We start from the raw sequence: 20,006 nt of genomic DNA, 5'->3' as shown, positions 1-20,006 counted from the left end.
CCCACTATTTTTAGTAGAGATAGGTTTTGCCTTGTTGCCTAGGGTGGTCTCCAACTCCTGAGCTCAAATGATTTGTCCCATTCTGCCCCCCCACAATTGCTAAGATTATAGCCAAGAGCTACCACGACTGGCCTACTACTTATTTTTGTCTTTAGTGGGGAGATTTAATTAGCATTTAGTGATGTATTTCTATAAAACTTCACATTATAAAGGAAATGATAGATTTTGGAATAGAGCAAAGAAATCATTCATAATCGTATCCTTACCACAGTCCTATTTATATATTTTGTGTCTTTTTTTTTTTTTTTTTTTTGAAGTGGAGTCTTGCACTGTCACCCAGGCTGGAGTGCAATGGTGTGATCTCTGCTCACTGAGACCGCCGCCTCCTGTGTTCAAGTGATTCTCCTGCCTCAGCCTCCCAAGTAGCTGGGATTACAGGTGTAGACTGCCATGCCTGGCTAATTTTTTTTTTTTTTTGCTATTTTTATTAGAGACGTGTTTCACTATGTTGGCCAGCCTTGTCTCGAACTCCTGACCCCATGATCTGCCTGCCTCGGCCTCCTGAAGTGTTAGGATGTTAGGCGTGAGCCACCGCGTCTGGCCTATTTTGTGTGTTTTCTTTTAATGTTGAGCGAATTTTTTTTAAACTTGGTTAAAATCTTTGTAAGTAGTGAATTAGTTACATCATTGTTATGGCATTAAACTTTTTATTTTGAGATGAGATCTCACTCTGTCACCCAGCCTGCTCGAGTGCAGTGATGTGACTTCAGCTTACTGCAGTCTTGACTCCCTGGACTGAAGTGATCCTCCCACCTCAGCCTCCCGAATAGCTGAGACTACAGGCTTGCACCATCACACCCAACTAATTTTTTGTGTTTTTGGTAGAGACAGAGTTTCTCTATGTTTCCTAGGCTGGTCTTGAACGCCTAACTTCAAGTGATCCATCTGCCTTGGCCTCGCAAAGTGCTGAAATTACAAGTGTGAGCCACTGTGGCCAGCCAGACTTCTATAAAGTTTTATAGTTATAAATGGTTATATAAAATATAGTTGTACATACATTTATCATGTCTTGAAGGTAAAGTATATAAATGATATACTGATAACACAAAGGTAATTTACAAATGCTATATATTATTTTCTTTGGCTGTCTAGAAGTGAAGTAATTACTTTGGCTGTCTAGAAGTGAAGTAATTAAATTGGATTTTTTTCTTGGTTCACATTGCTTAATCACTGTCCAAAAGAATGGGATTATGGTGTGTCATTGAAATTATATAAAAATGAATGTTCACTTTTTTTTTTTTTTTTTTTCCTAAGACAGAGTCTTGCTCTGTCACCCAGGCTGGAATGCAGTAGTGCCATCTCAGCTCACTGCAACCTCTGCCTCCCGGGTTTAAGTGTGCCTCAGACTCCTGAGTACCTGGGATTGCAGGTGCACACCACCATGTCTGTTTAATTTTTGTATTTTTAGTAGAGACGAGGTTTTGCCATGTTGGCCAGGCTGGTCTTGAACTTCTGACCTTAGGTGATCTGCTCTCCTTGGCCTCCCAAAGTGCTGGGATTACAGGCATGAGCCCATCTCGCCCAGCCTATTTTTTAAAATTAAATTTTTTTCTTTCTTTCTGTTTTTTCTTTTTTTTTTTTTTGGTTATAGCAGCAATGGGATGTTTGTGATTTTGTTTAGTCTATCCCTTGATCATGTAGTTTTCGAGTTATTTTGCTTGGAGACTGTGCCTGATGTTAGGGGTAACTATAGCCATAAAATGGAGCTTATAATCTAGCAGACGAGTTAACTTAATTGCTTAATTAGTTAGCTAATTTTACTATATTGCCAAGAAGGAAAGCATAGGTAAATCATAATATGGCACCTAACCTGATCTGTAGATTCAGAGACACTGTCTCTGATGAAGTGATGTTAAGCAAGAACCTGAGGGACAAATAGAAGTTACCCAGCTGCAAAGGAGGGTATAGTGAATAATATTCCATTTAGAGTAAAAACAACCCGTTTAAAGCCTTTGAAGTAGGAGTGAGCTCTGGAGAATTTATAGAATTGAAAGAAGAAAAAGGCAGTGTTGCCCATAAAGTGAAATGTTGGAAGGAGGAGAGTTGTGGAGATAAGAAGGGGTGTACGATCGAGGGAAACTATTGAAGTTTTTTTTTTTTTTTTTGAGACCGAGTCACGCCCTGTCACCCAGGCTGGAGTGCAGTGGCAGGATCTCGTCTCACTGCAATCTCTGCCTCTGGGTTTCATGTGATTCTTCCTGCCTCAGCCTCCCAAGTAGCTGGGATTACAGGCATGTGCCACCACACCCAGCTAATTTTTGTATTTTTAGTAGAGACCAGGTTTCACCATGTTGGCCAGGATGATCTCTATCTCTTGATCTCATGATCCCTTGCCTGGGCCTCCAAAAGTGCTGGGAATGCAGGTGTGAGCCACTGAGCCCGGCCTGTCAAAGTGTTTTTAAGTGGGTGGTGATATGTATGGATTTGCATTTCTGTAATTCGTTGTGTTGTTGTGAAAAGTCCATTCTGCAGATTGGTGATGGTTAAGAGTGACTATTAGGAGACTACAGGCATTCCTCATTATCTTTGGTTTTGCTTTCCTTGGTTTTAGTTACCCATGGTCAACCTCTTTGAAAATAGGTGAGTAGAGTATGGTAAGGTAGAATCATGTGTAATGGAGGAAGGAGGTGTGTTCTGAGAAATTCCTCATTAGGTGATTTTGTCATTGCACAATCACCCTAGAATATACTGAAAGCTAGATTGTATAGCCTACTACATATCTAGGCTATATAGTATATAGTCTTTTGCTCCTAGGCTTCAAACTTGTACATTTCATTACTGAATCCTGTAGGCAGCTTAACATAATGGTAAGTATTTGTGTTTCTAAACATAGAAAAGGTACAGTCAAAATAATGGTATGAAAGATTTAAGGAAAAAAAGAACACCAGTGCACTTACTTAGGGCTTTACCATGAATGAAGCTTGCAGGACTAGAAGTAGCTCTGGTGAGTCAGTGAATAAGTGGTGAGTGAATGTGAAAACCCAGGACATTACTGTACATAACTGATAGGGTTTGACTGTGTATCCCCACCCAAATCTCATCTCTAATTGTAATTCATATGTTAAAGGAGGGAGGTGATTGGACCCTCCTGGGTTCAGGCAATTCTTTTGCCTCCTACTTAGCTGGGACTGCAGGTGTGTGCCAGCATGTTCAGTGACTTTTTTTGTATTTTTAGTAGAGATGGGGTTTTACTATGTTGGCCAGGCTGAGCTTTAACTCCTGACCTCAGGTGATCAGCCTGCTTTGGCCTCTCAAATTTGTCCTGGGATTATAGGCATGAGCCATTACACCCAGTTTGTTCTGTTTTATTGTTGTTGTTAATCTCTTACTATGCCTAATTTATAAATTAAATTTTTTCATAGGTATGTGTACATAGCAGGTGCTCAGCACCATTTGTGGTTTCAGACACCTACTGGGGTTCTTAGATTGTTTCTCCCATGGATAACTGGGGGACTCCTGTGTTTAGGAGGTGACTGAAGTGGTCCTGATGAAAGGTGATGCTGGCTTTAAGTAGGGTAATAGTAGAGATGGAGAGAGACAGGGAGATTTCACCAGTATTTAGGAAGAGGAAGGGCAACATACAGTTGTGGATTAAAAGTGAGGTTAGGGAGTAAGGTATGAAGTAGTCAAAGATTATGTATACTAGGTGTCTTGCATGAACAATGTGTCATTGAAAATATCATTACCAATATATGGAAAGAGCAGGAAGAGCAGGTTTTGTCATATATTGTGAAGCATTTAAAGTGTCTATGTAGGCTGGCTGTGGTGGCTTGCGCCTGTAATCCTAGCACTTTAGAAGACCGAGGTGGGTACATCACTTGAGGCCAGGAGTTTGAGAGCTACCTGGGCAACATGACGAAACCCCATTTCTGCTAAAAATAGAAAAAGTTAGCTGGTAGCACACACCTGTAATCCCAACTCCTTGGGAAATTGAGGCAGGAGAGTTGCTTGAACCCAGGAGGTGGAGGTTGCAGTGAACTGAGATCAAGCCACTGTATTCCAACCTGGGCAGCAGGGCGAGACTGTGTCAAAATAAAGTGTTTATGTAGCATATAGAGTTTTACACTTGAACCTGAGGACGGATACAAATAGATAAAATTTGGGAGTCACTGTTTTATAATTTAGCTGGTAATGGAAATTTGGACAATGAATAAGATTATGTAGTGTTTCACATGAAATAAGATGATGTCTTAGGCCAGAGCCCTGAGGAACTTCACCATTTAAAGGTTTGGTAGGGTGATCAGAAAGTGCTGCCAAAGAGGTAAGAGGAAAATCAGGAGAGTAAAATACTGAAAGGCAAGAAATACAGTGCTATGAGTCTGTTTGGTGTTGCTATAAAGGAATACCTGAAACTGGGTAGATTGTTAATATAAAGAAAAGAGGTCGCTGGGTGTGATAGCTCACACCTGTAATCCCAGCACTTTGGGAGGCAGAGGTGGGCGGATCACGAGGTCAGGAGAATGAGACCAGCCTGGCCTATATGGTGAAACCCTCTCTCTACTAAAAATACAGAAATTAGCCAGGCATGGTGGCATGTGCCTGTAGTCTCAGCTACTCAGGAGGCTAAGGCAGAAGAATCGCTTAAACCCAGGAGGCGGAGGTTGCAGTGAGCCAAGATCACACCACTGCACTTCATCCAGCTTGGGCAACAGAGTGAGACACCGTCTCAAAAAAAGGAAAGAAAAGAGGTTTTATTTGCTTCACAGTTCTGCAGGCTCTGCAAGCATACCACCAACATCTTTAGGCTCAGGAAGCTTTTACTCATGCAGGAGTGGGAATGAGGAGCAGGAGTGTCACGTGGTGAGAGAAGGGAGCAAGATGCTAGGCTCTTTTTAACAATCAGATCTCACATGAACTAATAATAGCAAGAAACACACAAGAACAGCACCAAGACATTCATGAGGGATCTGCCCTCATTACCCAAACACCTTTTGCTAGGGTTCCACCTTCAACATTGGGATTATATTTTTACATGAGATTGGGAGGCACAAATTTCTAAACATTATCAATAGGCTCTATTTTTTAAAAAATTATTTTTGTAGAAACGAGGTCTCACTTTGTTGCTTAGGCTGATTTTGAACTCATGATTTCAAGTGGTCCTCCCGTTTTGACCTCCTAAAGTGCTGGGGTTATATGCATGAGCCACTGCACCCAGCCTCAGTAGGCTTTTACAGTTTATGCTTTCTGTACTTTTAAAACCATTTCAACTTAATTTTTTTTTTTTTTTTTTTTGGAGATGGAGTCTTGCTCTGTAGCCCAGGCTGGAACGTAGTGGTGCGATCCCAGCTCACTGCAACCGCTGCCTTCTGGGTTCAATCAGTTCTCCTGCCTCAGCCCCCTGAGTAGCTGGGATTACAGGTGTGTGCTACCATGCCTGGCTAACTTTTTGTATTTTTAGTAGAGACAGGGTTTCACCATGTTGGCCAGGCTGGTCTCGAACTCCTGACCTTGTGATCCGCCTGCCTCAGCCTCCCAAAGTGCTGGGATTACAGGCGTGAGCCACTGCGCCCAGCCTTCAACTTAATTTTTTTTTGATTCGGTGTTTCGCTCTTGTTACCCAGGCTCGAGTGCAATGGCGCGATCTCGGCTCACCGCAACCTCCGCCTCCTGGGTTCAGGCAATTCTCCTGCCTCAGCCTCCTGAGTAGCTGGGATTACAGGCACGCGCCACCATGCCCAGCTAATTTTTTGTAGTTTTAGTTGAGACGGGGTTTCACCATGTTGACCAGGATGGTCTCGATCTCTTGACCTCGTGATCCACCCGCCTCGGCCTCCCAAAGTGCTGGGATTACAGGCTTGAGCCACCGCGCCCGGCTCAACTTAATTTTTTACTCCAATTTTTTGTCGTAATATATATACACACATACACACACATATATATGTGTATATATATGTAGTATGTGTATATACAGTGTGCATATATATATATATAGTATGTGTGTGTGTATGTGTTTGTATATAAATAATGTGTGTGTGTGTGTGTATTTTTTTTTTTGAGATAGGGTCCACTCTGTCACCCAGGCTGGAGTGCAGTGGTGCAATCATGGCTTACTGCAGCCTTGACCTTCTGGGCTCAATTGATCTGCCCACCTCAGTCTGCTGAGTAGCTGGGACTGCAGGTGCGCACCACCACACCCAGTTAACTTTTGTATTTGTTTTTTTTTGTAGAGGTGGGGTTTTGCCATGTTGCCCAGGCTGGTCTTGACCCCCTGGGCTCAAGCAATCTGCCTGCGTCAGTGCTGGGATTACAGGTGTGATCCATTGTGCCTGGCCTATGTTACTATATCATAAGTGACAAAACCTCTTTTGTGAACAAGGTGGGATATAAATAATACTCAAGTGTGACTTTCAGGAACATACTCTTCATAGTAAGACAATGCCATTGAAACTTATGGTGTTTCACAAGAAGTGGTAGTACTGGCTCTACATTTATTTTTGGTTTTAAATCCTGAGGATGGGAGGGAGAGGGATCCACAGTAAATTTTGAGTACCATTATGTTTGAGTAATAATAATAGCTGATTAGCCTCATTCTTTTCAGAAGGGAGATCAGCATATATGAGATCAGTTCTTGCCACTTAAATTAAAATGGTAAATTCTTGAGTTTGGCTTTTTTTTTTTTTTTTTTGAGACGGAGTTTCGCTCTTGTTACCCAGGCTGGAGTGCAATGGCGCGATCTCGGCTCACCGCAACCTCCGCCTCCTGGGTTCAGGCAATTCTCCTGCCTCAGCCTCCTGAGTAGCTGGGACTACAGGCACGCGCCACCATGCCCAGCTAATTTTTTGTAGTTTTAATAGAGACGGGGTTTCACCATATTTACCAGGATGGTCTCGATCTCTTGACCTCGTGATCCACCTGCCTTGGCCTCCCAAAGTGCTGGGATTACAGGCTTGAGCCACTGCGCCCGGCCTGAGTTTGGCTTTTTTTTTTTTTTTTGAGTTTGGCTTTTTAAGAGAAACCAGAGCTACTTGACTACAGTCATCCTAGCTGATGGTAAGACAAGAAGTAAACAGTTCGCAGGCAGATGTTAAAAGCCTTGCCCCATTCTTAAATTGAGAGGACCTTTTCATTTTTTCTCCTGCTCCCCACTTAAAAAAAATCCCAGCATCTTTTTGTTTTTATTAATGTAAGTTGTAAAAAATTGTGGCCAGAGTTTTTGTTTGCTTGTTTTTTGTTTTTGAGATGGTTTCATTCTTGTTGCTCAGGCTGGAGTGCAATTGCATGATCTCAGCTCACCACAACCTGCACCTCCCGGGTTCAATTGATTCTCCTGCCTCAGCCTCCCGAGTAGCTGGGATTTACAGGCATGTGCCACCATGCCTAGCTAATTTTGTATTTTTAGTAGAGACAGGGCTTCTCCATGTTGGTCAGGCTGGTCTCAAACTCCCGACCTCAGGTAATCCGCCAGCCTCGACCTCCCAAAGTGCTGGGATTACAAGTGTGAGCCACTGTGCCTGGCCTGTGGTAGGAGTTAAAAAAGTTAAAATGTAGTTTAACAAAGTTACTTGCCCGCTGAAGAAGATCACATGTCATGGAGAACAACTGTTTGTGAAGAAAGTTCTGAAATATTCTTCTGGCAGGGGGCAACTAGTACAAATGCTGCCCCCACATTTTCAGTAGTTTTGAAGTTGCAGGGAAGATGTTACATTTTTGATAACCTGAAAGATTTCTTCATTACCTCTTTCTTTTTTTTTTTTTTTTTTATAGAGATGTGAACTTTGTCCTCATAAGGATGGAGCTTTAAAAAGAACAGATAATGGGGGTAAGTGCAGAGATTTCTTGAAAAACATTTTATTGAAAACTGTGGTGGTGGAGTATTTTCAAATATCTGGTAGTTTATTTTATTTCATGAAATTAAACAGTGCTTACTACTATTTAATTAATTTAATTAATTAATTAATTTTTTATAAAGACGGGGTTTCACCATGTTGGTCATGCTGGTCTTCAACTCCCGACCTCAGGTGATCTGCCCGCCTTTGCCTCCAAAGTGCTTGGATTACAGGTGTGAGCCACCACGCCTGGCCGCTTACTACTATTTTTAACAGTAATGGTTATAATTTATGAATCCTTATTGTATTGACCCACAATTTTTCTGCTTTGTGGACAAACTTAAGCATTAGCTGTTTTATGAAAAATGATCTATTAAATACAAAATTCTAATTAAAATTTTTACTCGTTTTGGTTGGGTGAGGTGGCTCACACCTGTAATCCCAGCACTTTGGGAGGCTGAGGCAGAAGGTATCACTTGAGGTCAGGATTTGAAGACCAGCCTGGCCAACATAGTGAAACCTGATTTGTACTAAAAATAGAAAAATTAGCCAGGCCTGGTGGTGCTTGCTTGTAGTCCCAGCTACTCAGGAGGCTGAGGCAGGGGAATCACTTGAACCTGGGAGGCGGAGGTTGCAGTGAGCCGAGATTGCGCCACTGCATTCCAGCCTGGCGACAGAGTGAGACCCTGTCTTCAAAAAAAAAAAAAAAAAAGTTTTTTTTTTTTTTTAATGGATATAATTTCTTGCATTAGGAATTATTTTTAAAAAATAAACCACATTTCTTTTTTGTTGTTAGATGTAAAATCTGTTGTTTTAGATTCTTTTTTTCTGTTTTATATATCTCTAGACAGATGATGTTTCTAGTGAGTGTTAATTTTATGTAACTCTGAGAATCTTTGTTGCTTGAATATAGAGAAATGTTCACCTTTAGCCTCAGTATGCTGCCTGACACCTGTAATCCATCTCTTTGAGAGGCCAAGGTAGGTGGATCACTGGAACATAGGAGTCTGAGACCAGCCTGGGCAACAGAGGGAGACTTTGTCTCTATGAAAGTAAATAAATTTAAAAAACTTAGTCAGACATGGTGGTGTGTGCCTGTAGTGGCAGGTACTTGGTAAGCTGAGCAGGAGGATGGATTGAGCCTAGGAGGTCGAGGCTGCAGTGAGCCATGATCTCACCACTGTACTTCAGCCCTGGGATGGATGAGAGTGAGCCTCTGTCTCAGAAAAAAAAAAATACTGATGTTTGTATCACACTTTGGTATGCTTTTCTATGGACACTTGTATATTGCCCATTTTCTTCCCCATTTTTAGTTATTGTCAGAGAAATCATATTTCTCAATAGCTCAGTACTATTCTGAAATATGTAGATATTAATTTATTAGACCATGGCATATTTGATAAGGCAACTAAAAAAAGTAGAGGTTTAGTTACTGTGCCGTTCTCCATTTTGGATAGCCACCTCTGAAGTAGTTTTAGCATAACGGTGTGAGTAAATAAAAAGGAAAAATACAATTATTTTGGCTAGCTATATATATTTTGCGGTTTAATGTTCAGACTATATTATACAGTCACATTGTACAAAATTTTAAAATATATTGGAAACTCTTCCTGTTACTCCTCTTCCCCATCTACCCAGTTCCTCAACAGCTTTCCTGCTACCATGTAATTATTACTTTCTTGAATATCTTTTTAGGTTTCTTTTGCATATTCAAATGTAAATAGACAAATACTTACTTCCTCCATCTTTATACAAAAGGGTTAATATTGTATACTCTTCTGCACTTTGCATCTTAATTTATTTCGCTGAACAATTTATCTGTTCTTCTTTTATTTCCCCCTTTTTTTTTTGAGATGGAGCGTCGCTCATTCATCCAGGCTGGAGTGCAGTGGTGTGATCTCAGTTCACTGCAACCTTCGTGTTCTGGGCTCAAGCGATTCTCCTGCCTCAGCCTCCCAAGTCGCTGGGATTACACGTATGCGCCACCACACCTGGTTAATTTTTAGTAGAGATGGGGTTTCACTATATTGGTCAGGCTGGTCTTGAACTCCTGACCTCAAATGAACCTGTCTCAGCCTCCCAAAGTGTTGAGATTACAGACGTGAGCCACCATGCCCGGCCTGAACAATTTATCTTGTTACCAGTATACAACCTTTTTTCTTCTTTTTAACCATGTTATCTATCAGTCAGTTGTTGATGCACTTCCTTATCTTCTACTTTGATGACTAGCTCTTGTATATATGTCATTTTGCTTGTATACAAGTATATCTGTAGGATTATTAATTTCCAGATGTGGAAACATTGGGTCAAAGGAGTTTTGCAATTAATTTTGATAGATAGTGCCAAATCATTCTCCTCACAGGGCAGAACTGCAGTTTTACCAATATATGTTCCCAGTTTTACCAATATATGAATAAAAAAGCTGTTTTTCATATCTTCGGCAGTCTAACAGGTGAAAGTTTGTATATCCAAGCAGTAGTTTTGCATTTCTCTTAACATTAGTGAAGTAGACATATTTTTATAGTTTGAAGAGCATTTTGTTTTTTTCTCTTCTGTGGTCTGCATTTTGATTTAGTTGTTAATCTTTTTTGTTTTTTTGAGATAGGGCCTCCCTCTGTCATGTAGGCTAGAGTACAGTGGCTTAATCTTGGCCCACTGCAGCCTCTGCCTCCCTTGTTCAAGCGACTCTCTTGCCTCACCCATCCGAATAGCTGGGATTACAGGCGCATGCCACCATGCCCAGCTGATTTTTTAAATTTTTGGTAGAGATGGGATCCACCCACCTTGGCCTCCCAAAGTGGTGGGATTACAGGCATGAGCCACTATGCCCAGCTGTGGTTGTTGATCTTTTTAGTTTGACTTATTGGAGCGTTCATAAGGAGCCCCTCATATATTATTATGCTGTTTTGATATGAGTTGGACTAATTTTTGCCCATCTAGTGTTTATTTATATTGTGCTTTAAAAAAACTTTTTTTTTTTAACCATGCATGAGTTTTTGATTTTTATTTTGTTGAATACATTAATCTTTCATGACTTCTGTATTTTGATACATTAGTTACAAAGGCCGTCACTATTTCAAAGTGTGTGTGTGTGTGTTTTTTTTTTTTTCCCTAAAGCGACAGGTTTTCATTTTGTTGCTCAGGCTGGAGTGCAGTGGCAGGATCCTCGCTCACTGTAGCTTTGTACTCAAGGCTCCAGTGGTCTTCCTGCCTCAGCTTTGGAGAGTGTTGGGATTACAGGCATGAGCCATTACACCTGATGTAAACCTTCCATCTTATTAAATGTTTTGTATTTGTCTTTCCTATTCTGGTTTGTTTCACTCATTCCATTCTATTCTATTAATTTAAAAAGTTAATGTTACTATGTGCTTTTTTCCTCTTTCTGAATCCTCTGAAACTCTTAGGATACTGTAAATTCACTTGGCTAACTCCAGACATATATTTTATATTTGCTGTTTACTTTCATTTTCTATTTCTTTAAAAATTATACTGGTTTCGTCAGGTGTTTATTGAGGGTTATGCTGGTCACTTAAAATCAAACAGTTTGTGCAAATTTGGTGTTATTTTTCTTTGACTTCTATGTAGAATTTACCAGTGAAACTTCATGAGAAACTGAAACTTCTGGGAAAATTTTTGATAAATTTGTTTTTGGCAAAATTATAGGGACACTTCTTTTTTTTTTTTTTTTTGAGACAGAGTCTCACTTTGTTACCTGGGCTAGTGCAGTGGTGCAGTCATAGCTCACTGCAGCTTCAAACTCCTGGGTTCAAGTGATCCTCCTGCCTCAGCCTCCTGAATGGCTGGGAACACAAAATGGCCTGGCTAATTTTATTTTTTTTGTATTTTTCGTAGAGACAAGTGGTCTCACTTTGTTGCTGAGGCTGGTATCGAACATCTGGACTCAAGCCATCCTCCTGCCTCATCCTCTAAAGGTGCTGGGATTACAGGCATTAGCCCTTGGGCCTGGCCTATTTTTATATACCTAAGTCAATTTTGGTGTGCTCTATTTTTTCAAGAAATTTGACTACTTTGTATAAGTTGCTGAAATTGTTAGACTAACATTGCCAATAGTATTTTTTTTTTTTTTTTGGGAGATGGTATCTCGCTCTGTCAACCAAGCTGGAGTACAGTGGCATGATCTTGGCTCACTGCAGACTCCGCCTCCCAGGTTCAAGTGATTCTCTGACTCAGCTTCCCAAGTAGCTGGGATTAAGGTGGGCACCACCATGCCCAGCTAATTTTTGTATTTTTAGTAGAGACAGGATCTCCTCATGTTGGCCAGACTGGCCTTGAACTCCTGACCTCATTTGATGCACCTGTCTTGGCCTCCCAAAGTGCTAGGATTACATGTGTGGGCCCCACCACACCTGGCTGCCAATAGTATTTTATTATTGTTTTGTTAATTTTGCTAGCATTGGTAGTAATTACTCCATTGTTATTCTTGATGTTGGTGATTTGTGTTCTGGTTTTTCCTTTGCTTTTATTTTTGTTTTTTTTTGACCAGTCCAAAAAGGATTGTTCAGTTTTGTTGACCTTTTTTTTTTTTTTTTTTTTTTTTTGAGACGGAGTTTCACTCATGTTACCCAGGCTGGAGTGCGATGGCGCGATCTCGGCTCACCGCAACCTCCGCCTCCTGGGTTCAGGCAATTCTCCTGCCTCAGCCTCCTGAGTAGCTGGGATTACAGGCACGCACCACCATGCCCAGCTAATTTTTTGTATTTTTAGTAGAGACGGGGTTTCACCATGTTGACCAGGATGGTCTGGATCTCTTGACCTCGTGATCCACCGGCCTCGGCCTCCCAAAGTGCTGGGATTACAGGCTTGAGCCACCGCGCCCGGCCTTTTTGTTGACCTTTTTAAAGAAAATTTTGGGCTTTGTTAATTTTTTATGCCGTTTCCCTGTTTTGTATTTTTTACACTTCTGCTCTTTATTATTTCCTTCCTACTACTTAGTATGTGTTATGTTTTCCTCTTCTTTTCTAACTTACAAAGGTGGAATCTTAGGTCATTTATTTTAGATACTCCTTTCTAATGAAAATGTAGATAGTATAAGTTCCTCTCTGTTGCTTTTATTGAATCCCACAAGCTGTGTGTGTGTGTGTGTGTGTGTGTGTGTGTGTGTGTGTGTGTGTGTGTGTGTGTGTGTTTTGTTGTTGTTGTTTTGAGACAGGGTCTCAGTTTGTCACCTAGGCTGGAGGTCAGTGGTGTGATCTTGGCTCATTGAAGCCTTGACCTTCTGGGTTCAAGCGATCCTCCTGTCTCAGCCTCTCAAGTAGCTGGAAATACAGGTGCATGCCACCTTATTTCACCGTATTGCCCAGGCTGGTCTCAAACTCCTGAGCTCAAGTGATCCGCAGGCCTTGGCTCAGTGAGTGCTTGGATAACAGGCATGAGCCACTGCCCCCAGAGTATGTCTAACAAGTTCTGATACATTTCATATTTGTTGCCATTCTGTTCAAGACATTTTCCAGTTTCCCTTGTGACTTTCTCTTGACTATCTTGGTCTATCTTGGACAGAAGTAGAGGTCTTCTGCTATTTGTTCTTAATACTGGTTTTTCCCCCTTATTTATCGTCTGTTCTTTTTGTGATTATTTTTTAGTGCTGTATTATACTGAGTTTAAAAATGCAGCTAATTAGTATCGCATTTAAATTTAATTATACTAAATTGCCTTAAATTGCCTTTTTGGCCATATCTCTTCCTATATATACACAAGTATTTATATTTATCTATCTAGTGGTTTCTGTTAGGATTATGATTTTCATACCAGTAAATTCATTCTACCATGTGTACCACTTTTTTTTTTTTCCCCCGCTTTTAAGATAAGAGTCTCGCTCCGTTACCCAGGCTGGACTGCAGTGGCACTATCTCAGCTCAGGGAAACTCCGCCTCCTGGATTCAAGCAGTCCTTCTGCCTCAGCCTCCTGAGTAGCTGGGACTATAGGCACACACCACCTGACACTTGGCTAATTTTTATATTTTTAGTAGAGATGTGGTTTTGCTGTATTGGCCAGGCTGGTCTGAAACTCCTGACCTCAAGTGATTTACATGCCTTGGCCATCCCAAGTGCTGGGATTATAGGTGTAAACCACCGCACCTGGCCTCTGTGTACCACTTAACATGAAATGTAGAATGAAACCACGTAGACATCTTATAGACATCTTTTACCTGTTCCTCTTCCAATCTCTTTTTTTCTTTTGAGACAGTCTTGCTCTGTCGCCAGACTGGAGTGCAGTGGTGCGGTCTTGGCTCATTGTAGCCTCCGCCTCCTGGGTTCAGGTGATTCTCTTGCCTCAGCCTCCTGAGTAGCTGGGACTATAGGCACATGCCACCCCACCCAGCTAATTTTTGTATTTTTAGTAGAGGCAGAGTTTCACTATGTTGGCCAGGATGGTCTTGATGTCTTGACCTTGTGATCTACCTGCCTTGGCCTCCCAAAGTGCTGGGATTACAGGCATGAGCTACCATGCCTGGTCTTTGTTATAGTTTTATAGGAAAGCTACATACATCACAAACCCTACCAGTGTTTTAATTTTTAATGTAAGTAGTCATCTGTACTGTAAATGAGTGAAGGCATTATTGTTTTGTATGTTCGTTGTCTATTAAATGTAGCTACATGTTTATCACTCTTTATATTTTTCTTCAGTTCCAAACTTTCTTCTGGAATCACTTTTCCTGTTACTAAAGGAAAATTGTTTGGTGTTACCTTTAATGGAAATCTTTTAAAAAATGTTTTCTGGCTTTATCTAGTTTTTTGTTTGATAACTTGTCTTTTGTTTTTAAGATTTTCTTTTTTTTCCCTTAGTTTTCTGTAGTTTTACTAATGTGCCTTGGTGTATATCTTTATTTACTCTGATTTATAGTGATTCCTCAGTCAGTGGCTTTGAATTTTCTCTTCCAGAAAACTTTTACGTGTTATCAATTCAGATATTGCTTTCATGCCATTTTTTCTCGCATATTTCTCTGAGACTCTGATTACATGTGTGTTAGACCTGCCTGCCTATTACATTTTTCATGTCTTATCCCTTTTTTTGTATTTCTTTCTTTTGTGTCTTATGCTGACATTATGGATTTCTTCTTCTGACCTGTTTTGTTCCTGCTAATTCTTTCATCCATGTCTAAACAGTTGTTAATCCCACGCATTGATTTTCTTTTTTTTTTTTTCTTTCTTTCTTCATGAGATACGATCTCTCACATCCAGGCTGGATTGCAGTGGCACAATTATAGTTCACTGCAGCCTCCAAGTCCTGGGCTCAAGCAGTCCTCCTACCTCAACCTCCTGAGTAGCTGGGAGTATAGGTGCATGCCACTGTACCTGGCTCATTATTTTTTTTGTAGAGATGGGATCTCAGTTTGTTGCCTAGGCTGGTCTTGAACTCTTGGGCTTACGCAGTCTGCCTAGGCTGGTCTTGAACTCTTGGGCTTAAGCAGTACGCCTCAGCCTTCCAAAGTACTGGGCTTACAGGTGCGAGCCACCGCGCCTGGCTGACTTCTAAATTTCTGCTTTGCTTCTGGAATTTTATTATTATAGTTTTCAGTTCTTTGCGTCAATTTAGAATTTTGTCTTGTGTGTACTTAATCATATTAAGCATACTTATTTTAAAATCTTTATCTGGTAACTCCAGAATACTGATCTATTTTGATTTTCTTGTTTCTGCTTATTTTCAGTTATATTATCTTGTCTATCATGTGTTTGGTACTTGTTATTGTGCTGAAAATTATATGTAATTAAGAAATTTTAGGCTGGGTGTAGTGGTCCATACCTGTATTCCCACGACTTTGGGAGGCTGAAGCTGGCAGATCACATGCGTTTGGGAGTTCAGACCAGCCTGGCCAACATAGTGAAACCTGTCTCTACTAAAAATACAAAAATTAGCCAGGTGTGGTGGTGGGCACCTGTAATCCCTGCTTCTTGGGAGGCTGAGGCAGGTTGCTTGAACTGAGAGGAGGAAGTTGCAGTGAGCCAAGATCACGCCAGTGCACTCTAGCCTGGGCAACAGAGCAAGGATTTGTCTCAAAAAAAAAAAAAAAAAAAAAAAAGGTAGAAATTATTTGTAGCCAAGATGATACTATTTTCTTTTAGAGAGGATGTGTATTTGCATCTCCTTGGTGTCTTGGGACTTGTAATTTAGGATTACCTTCATCAAATTTCAAGAGTTTAAGATGGCCAGAGCCCTGCTGCAGTCTCTTCATGGTCTATGTACTTTTAGTATATTCCTACCTCTGGTTTGCGCTTCATTGTTGCATCTGAAAGGAGGAGAGGGGTTTACTTGTTCCCTTTGTCGCTCGGGTGTTTGTGGATGTACATCCCTGTACTGTTAGGTCCCTGAGTTTGTCAAAAGCACCCTTTATCCTCACTGCTGCTTTCTCTGAAGTAGGCAAATGTTCCCTGGGCAAAAGTGGCCAAAACCTTGGACTTCCTTTCTTTTCCATTTTGAGCCCAGAAACTCTTCACTATCACATTAGCATTTTAATATTTTCAGTCTCATTTTAAAAATTTAAATAAATGTTAATATTTAATATCAAATTTAAAACTTTTCAAATTAAAATAGTAAAATGATTATTACTAATATTAAAAATGTTGACATTAAGATAAAATATGATAATTTAATGTTGACATTTAAAGTTATTAAGATTAAATTACTAATTTTATTGTAAGTGTTAAACTTTTAAAAAAACTTTTTATAGTGGTTTTCAGAAGTAATGTTGATCTGAATATTTAGTCTGCCTGTATAAGAAGTGTTAGTGCTAGCATCTGAATTTATAAATGTTTCCCTTTATTTACTGTATATTATAAGTGGGAAAATGATTAAGAATTCTTTTTTTTTTAGTAGTGGTTTGAGTATTTTCAAGCAATGGAAGTAAGACAGCAATGAGAATCTGTTAATGTCTTTGTTGTGCATTTGTTTCAATAGGCATTTAAGGGATCTGTTAAGGAAGTTAATGGTGTTAATTTGCTTTTGATAAAACTGAAAAGATGATATTTATTTACTTATTTTTAGGTTGGGCCCATGTGGTTTGTGCCCTCTATATTCCAGAGGTACAATTTGCCAATGTTTCCACAATGGAACCAATTGTTTTACAGTCTGTTCCGCATGATCGTTATAATAAGGTACAGTGGATATTATTTTATTACTGTTTGGCTATTACTTTTTGGTTTTTAAAACTGGGAGTAGGAAGTTTTGTGTTTTTAAGATTATAGGTCTCCATAAAATTAAGGGAGATTTGGAAAAAAAAATTACCATACCATGCTACAGTTATTAAACTGTATGTTACTAAGGTCACAGGAGTACAAAGCAAGCAAAATTATGTTACCTTTCATAGTAACCTAGGTATTTAGTATTCTATTTACAGATTATTTAATCCTTACAGATTGGTCTTTTATGAATTACTGACCTCTTTTGCTTTTTCAAGTATCAAGAGTCTGTTAAATTTGAATTATTATTTTGCATAATATTCATTAAAATGTATCATAGATTCTTTTTTGAAAAATAGTCCTATATCAGAATGTTACTTGTCTTCCCCTGTAAAGTTATTTGTACCCCAAGATATGGTTTTTATTGTTGGCTTTATTTATTTATTTATTTATTTGAGATGGAGTTTCACCCTTGTTACCCAGGCTGGAGTGCAATGGTGTGATCTTGGCTCACTGCAACCTCTGCCTCCCAGGTTCGAGTGGCTCTCCTGCCTCAGCCTCTCCTGAGTAGCTGGGATTACAGGCATGCGCCACCACGCCTGGCTAATTTTGTATTTTTAGTAGAGATGGGATTTCTCCATGTTGGTCAGACTGGTAGCAGGTGATCTGCCTATCTTGGCCTCCCAAAGTGCTGGGATTACAGGCATAGGCCACCGCGCCTGTAAAAAAAATTTAAGATTTTATTTTTTTCCTGTATATTTTTCTTCTTTTAGTATATGTATATTATTATTTTATTCTCCTCTGCATTTTAGGTTTCACCATTACCCAGTGTTTCTTTAAATATAGTTTTACTATTTAATTGAACTTACATGTTCCATCTGTGGAAGAAATTGCAGCCAGTTTTGAGATTTTCAATGTTTTTCTGCAAAAAAAACCTTTTTATTATGTAATTAATATTTATTTTAAAAACTTGAAAATAGAGACAAGTAAATAAATATAAGACAAAAATCATTCAAAATCTTATTCAGGTTCATGTAGGTTGTTGCTGTGTATTTTGGCTTGTAGTATGTACTTACAAAAAGGTTGAATCATGTTGTTTATATTTTTTCATGTAGGTTGTTGCTGTGTATTTTGGCTTATAGTATGTACTTACAAAAAGGTTGAATCATGTTGTTTATATTTTTTGTTTGCTTTTGAAACTTCTTAACCCAGCATCTTTTGTGTGTCAATAAATTGTGTTTCTGCTGTATTTTTAATAGATACTTAGTCTGTAATACAGACTACCATGAGATTCAACAAACTGCGAATTTAATTAAGCAACCCTTTGTGGTTGAAGGGCCTAGTCTGGTGTCTGGCATTTAGTATACACTGATAGCATCTGTGTAAAAGTGTGTGAACATTTGGAAGCTTCAGTAAAAACATTGTGTGAAATTGTCCTCTAGAACTTACCCTGTATTAGCTATATGTGAAATTGCTGATAGCCTTTTATTATGTTAGGTACACTGTGTTACCCTTAAAAAAATCTTTGCTATTCTTTCTAGTAAAAAAAAAAGTTAAAATGTTTGGATGAGTTTGTTTGAGTACTGGTAAGTAAGATTAGTTGTTTCTTCTTCTTCTTTCTTCTTCTTTCTTCTTTCTTCTTCCTCCTCCTCCTCCTCCCTCCCCCTCCCTCTCTTCCTCCCTCTCCTTCCCCTTCCCCTTCCCCTTTTCCTTCTTCCTCCTTCCTCCTTCCTCCCTCTTTCCTTCCTCCTCCTCCTTCTTTTTTTTTTTTTTTTTTTTTTGAGATGGAGTCTTGCTCTGTTGCCCAGGCTGGAGTGCAGTGGTGAGATCTGGGCTCACTACATCCTCCGCCTCCTGGGTTCAAGCAATTCTTCTGCCTCAGCCTCTGGAATAGTGGTGACTACAGACATGTGCCACCATACCCAGCTAATTTTTGTATTTTTAGTGGAGACAGGGTTTTGCTATTTTGGCCAGGCTGGTCTCGAACTCCTGACCTTGACTCTGCCCACCTCTGCCTCCCAAAGTGCTGGGATTACAGGCATGAGCCACCGTGCCTGGCCAAGGTTAGTTATTTTAAATCTTTTTTAAGAAAAATTATTCATGTTTATTAATTGACCTTGAATATCTGTTTATTTTAATATTATAATTTTTTTTACAAAGTATTTTATATTAGAGGTAATACTCTGTTGTCTTATATATTTGCTGTGTGTGTTATTACCCATAATTTAACGTTTGTTTTAAAAAATTCTAGCAGGGGCCGGGCGCGGTGGCTTAAGCCTATAATCCCAGCACTTTGGGAGGCTGAGGTGGGTGGATCACGAGGTCAAGAGATCGAGACCATCCTGGTCAATATGGTGAAACCCCGTCTCTACTAAAACTACAAAAAATCAGCTGGGCATGGTGGTGCGTGCCTGTAATCCCAGCTACTCAGGAGGCTGAGGCAGGAGAATTGCCTGAACCCAGGAGGCGGAGGTTGCGTTGAGCCGAGATCGCGCCATTGCACTCCAGCCTGGGTAATATGAGTGAAACTCCGTCTTAAAAAAAAAAAAAATTCTAGCAGGTTAATTTTTTCTAATGTAGAAGTTTACATTTTTTAGGTAATTTACCCAAATTCTCTTTATTGTTTCTGCCTTTGATGCTGTGCAAAAAATCTCTGTATTAATGTACAGTTTTTTTAGTGCTTTTGAAGTTCATTTTTTAAAACCTTATTTTTCTTTTTAATTTTAAAAGAATTAAAACTTACTTACAGATTGCAGCAGTAGTACAGAGAGTCCTTCCATAAACCGTTGAGAGTAACTTAGCAATATAATATGCTCTTACCCCTGAATACTTCAGAATTTCCCATAAAGAAGGCTATTCTCCTGGAAAAATATAGTGTGCCATCAAAATAAGGAAATTAACAGTGTTGCATTATTACTGTCTGATCTTGGAAACTCATAGCTGTTTTCCTAGAAATATTATTTATAGCAAAAGAATCACAAACTGCATTTTGACTCTTTGGTTTTCTTATTTATTTTTATTTTCTTTTTTTTTTTTTTTTTTTTT

The 20,006-nt window shown here is 39.6% G+C and overlaps 1 protein-coding gene and 1 long non-coding RNA gene across 20 annotated transcripts in view; both read left to right on the top strand.

Annotated features, from left to right (window-relative positions):
* The window catches only part of MLLT10 (MLLT10 histone lysine methyltransferase DOT1L cofactor), a 245,921-nt gene that overhangs the window by 72,926 nt on the left and 152,989 nt on the right, over positions 1–20,006 (top strand). For 17 of the 19 annotated variants that reach the window (XR_004258396.1, XM_032243907.1, XM_032243917.1 and 14 more), the window contains 2 exons: positions 7,765–7,819; positions 16,828–16,937. Coding sequence is in view for 17 of the 19 variants with exons in the window: in XM_032243907.1 (XP_032099798.1) it covers positions 7,765–7,819; positions 16,828–16,937 (165 nt within the window). In the remaining 2 variants the exon portion in view is untranslated. Of the gene's footprint in view, positions 1–7,764; positions 7,820–16,827; positions 16,938–20,006 lie in introns of those variants that run through there. The other 2 variants (XM_032243919.1, XM_032243920.1) reach the window with 2 other exon arrangements.
* Positions 17,686–18,513, top strand: LOC116527119. Its single transcript, XR_004258397.1, has 2 exons — positions 17,686–17,999; positions 18,077–18,513. It is a non-coding gene; the product is annotated as an uncharacterized LOC116527119 (long non-coding RNA).

This window comes from Sapajus apella, unplaced genomic scaffold (assembly GCF_009761245.1).
Source record: "Sapajus apella isolate SASKATOON/1434 unplaced genomic scaffold, GSC_monkey_1.0 scaffold53, whole genome shotgun sequence".
Taxonomy (NCBI): Eukaryota; Metazoa; Chordata; class Mammalia; order Primates; family Cebidae; genus Sapajus; species Sapajus apella.
Note: the sequence above shows the minus strand (reverse complement) of the source record. Positions and strands in the feature narration are given on the sequence as shown.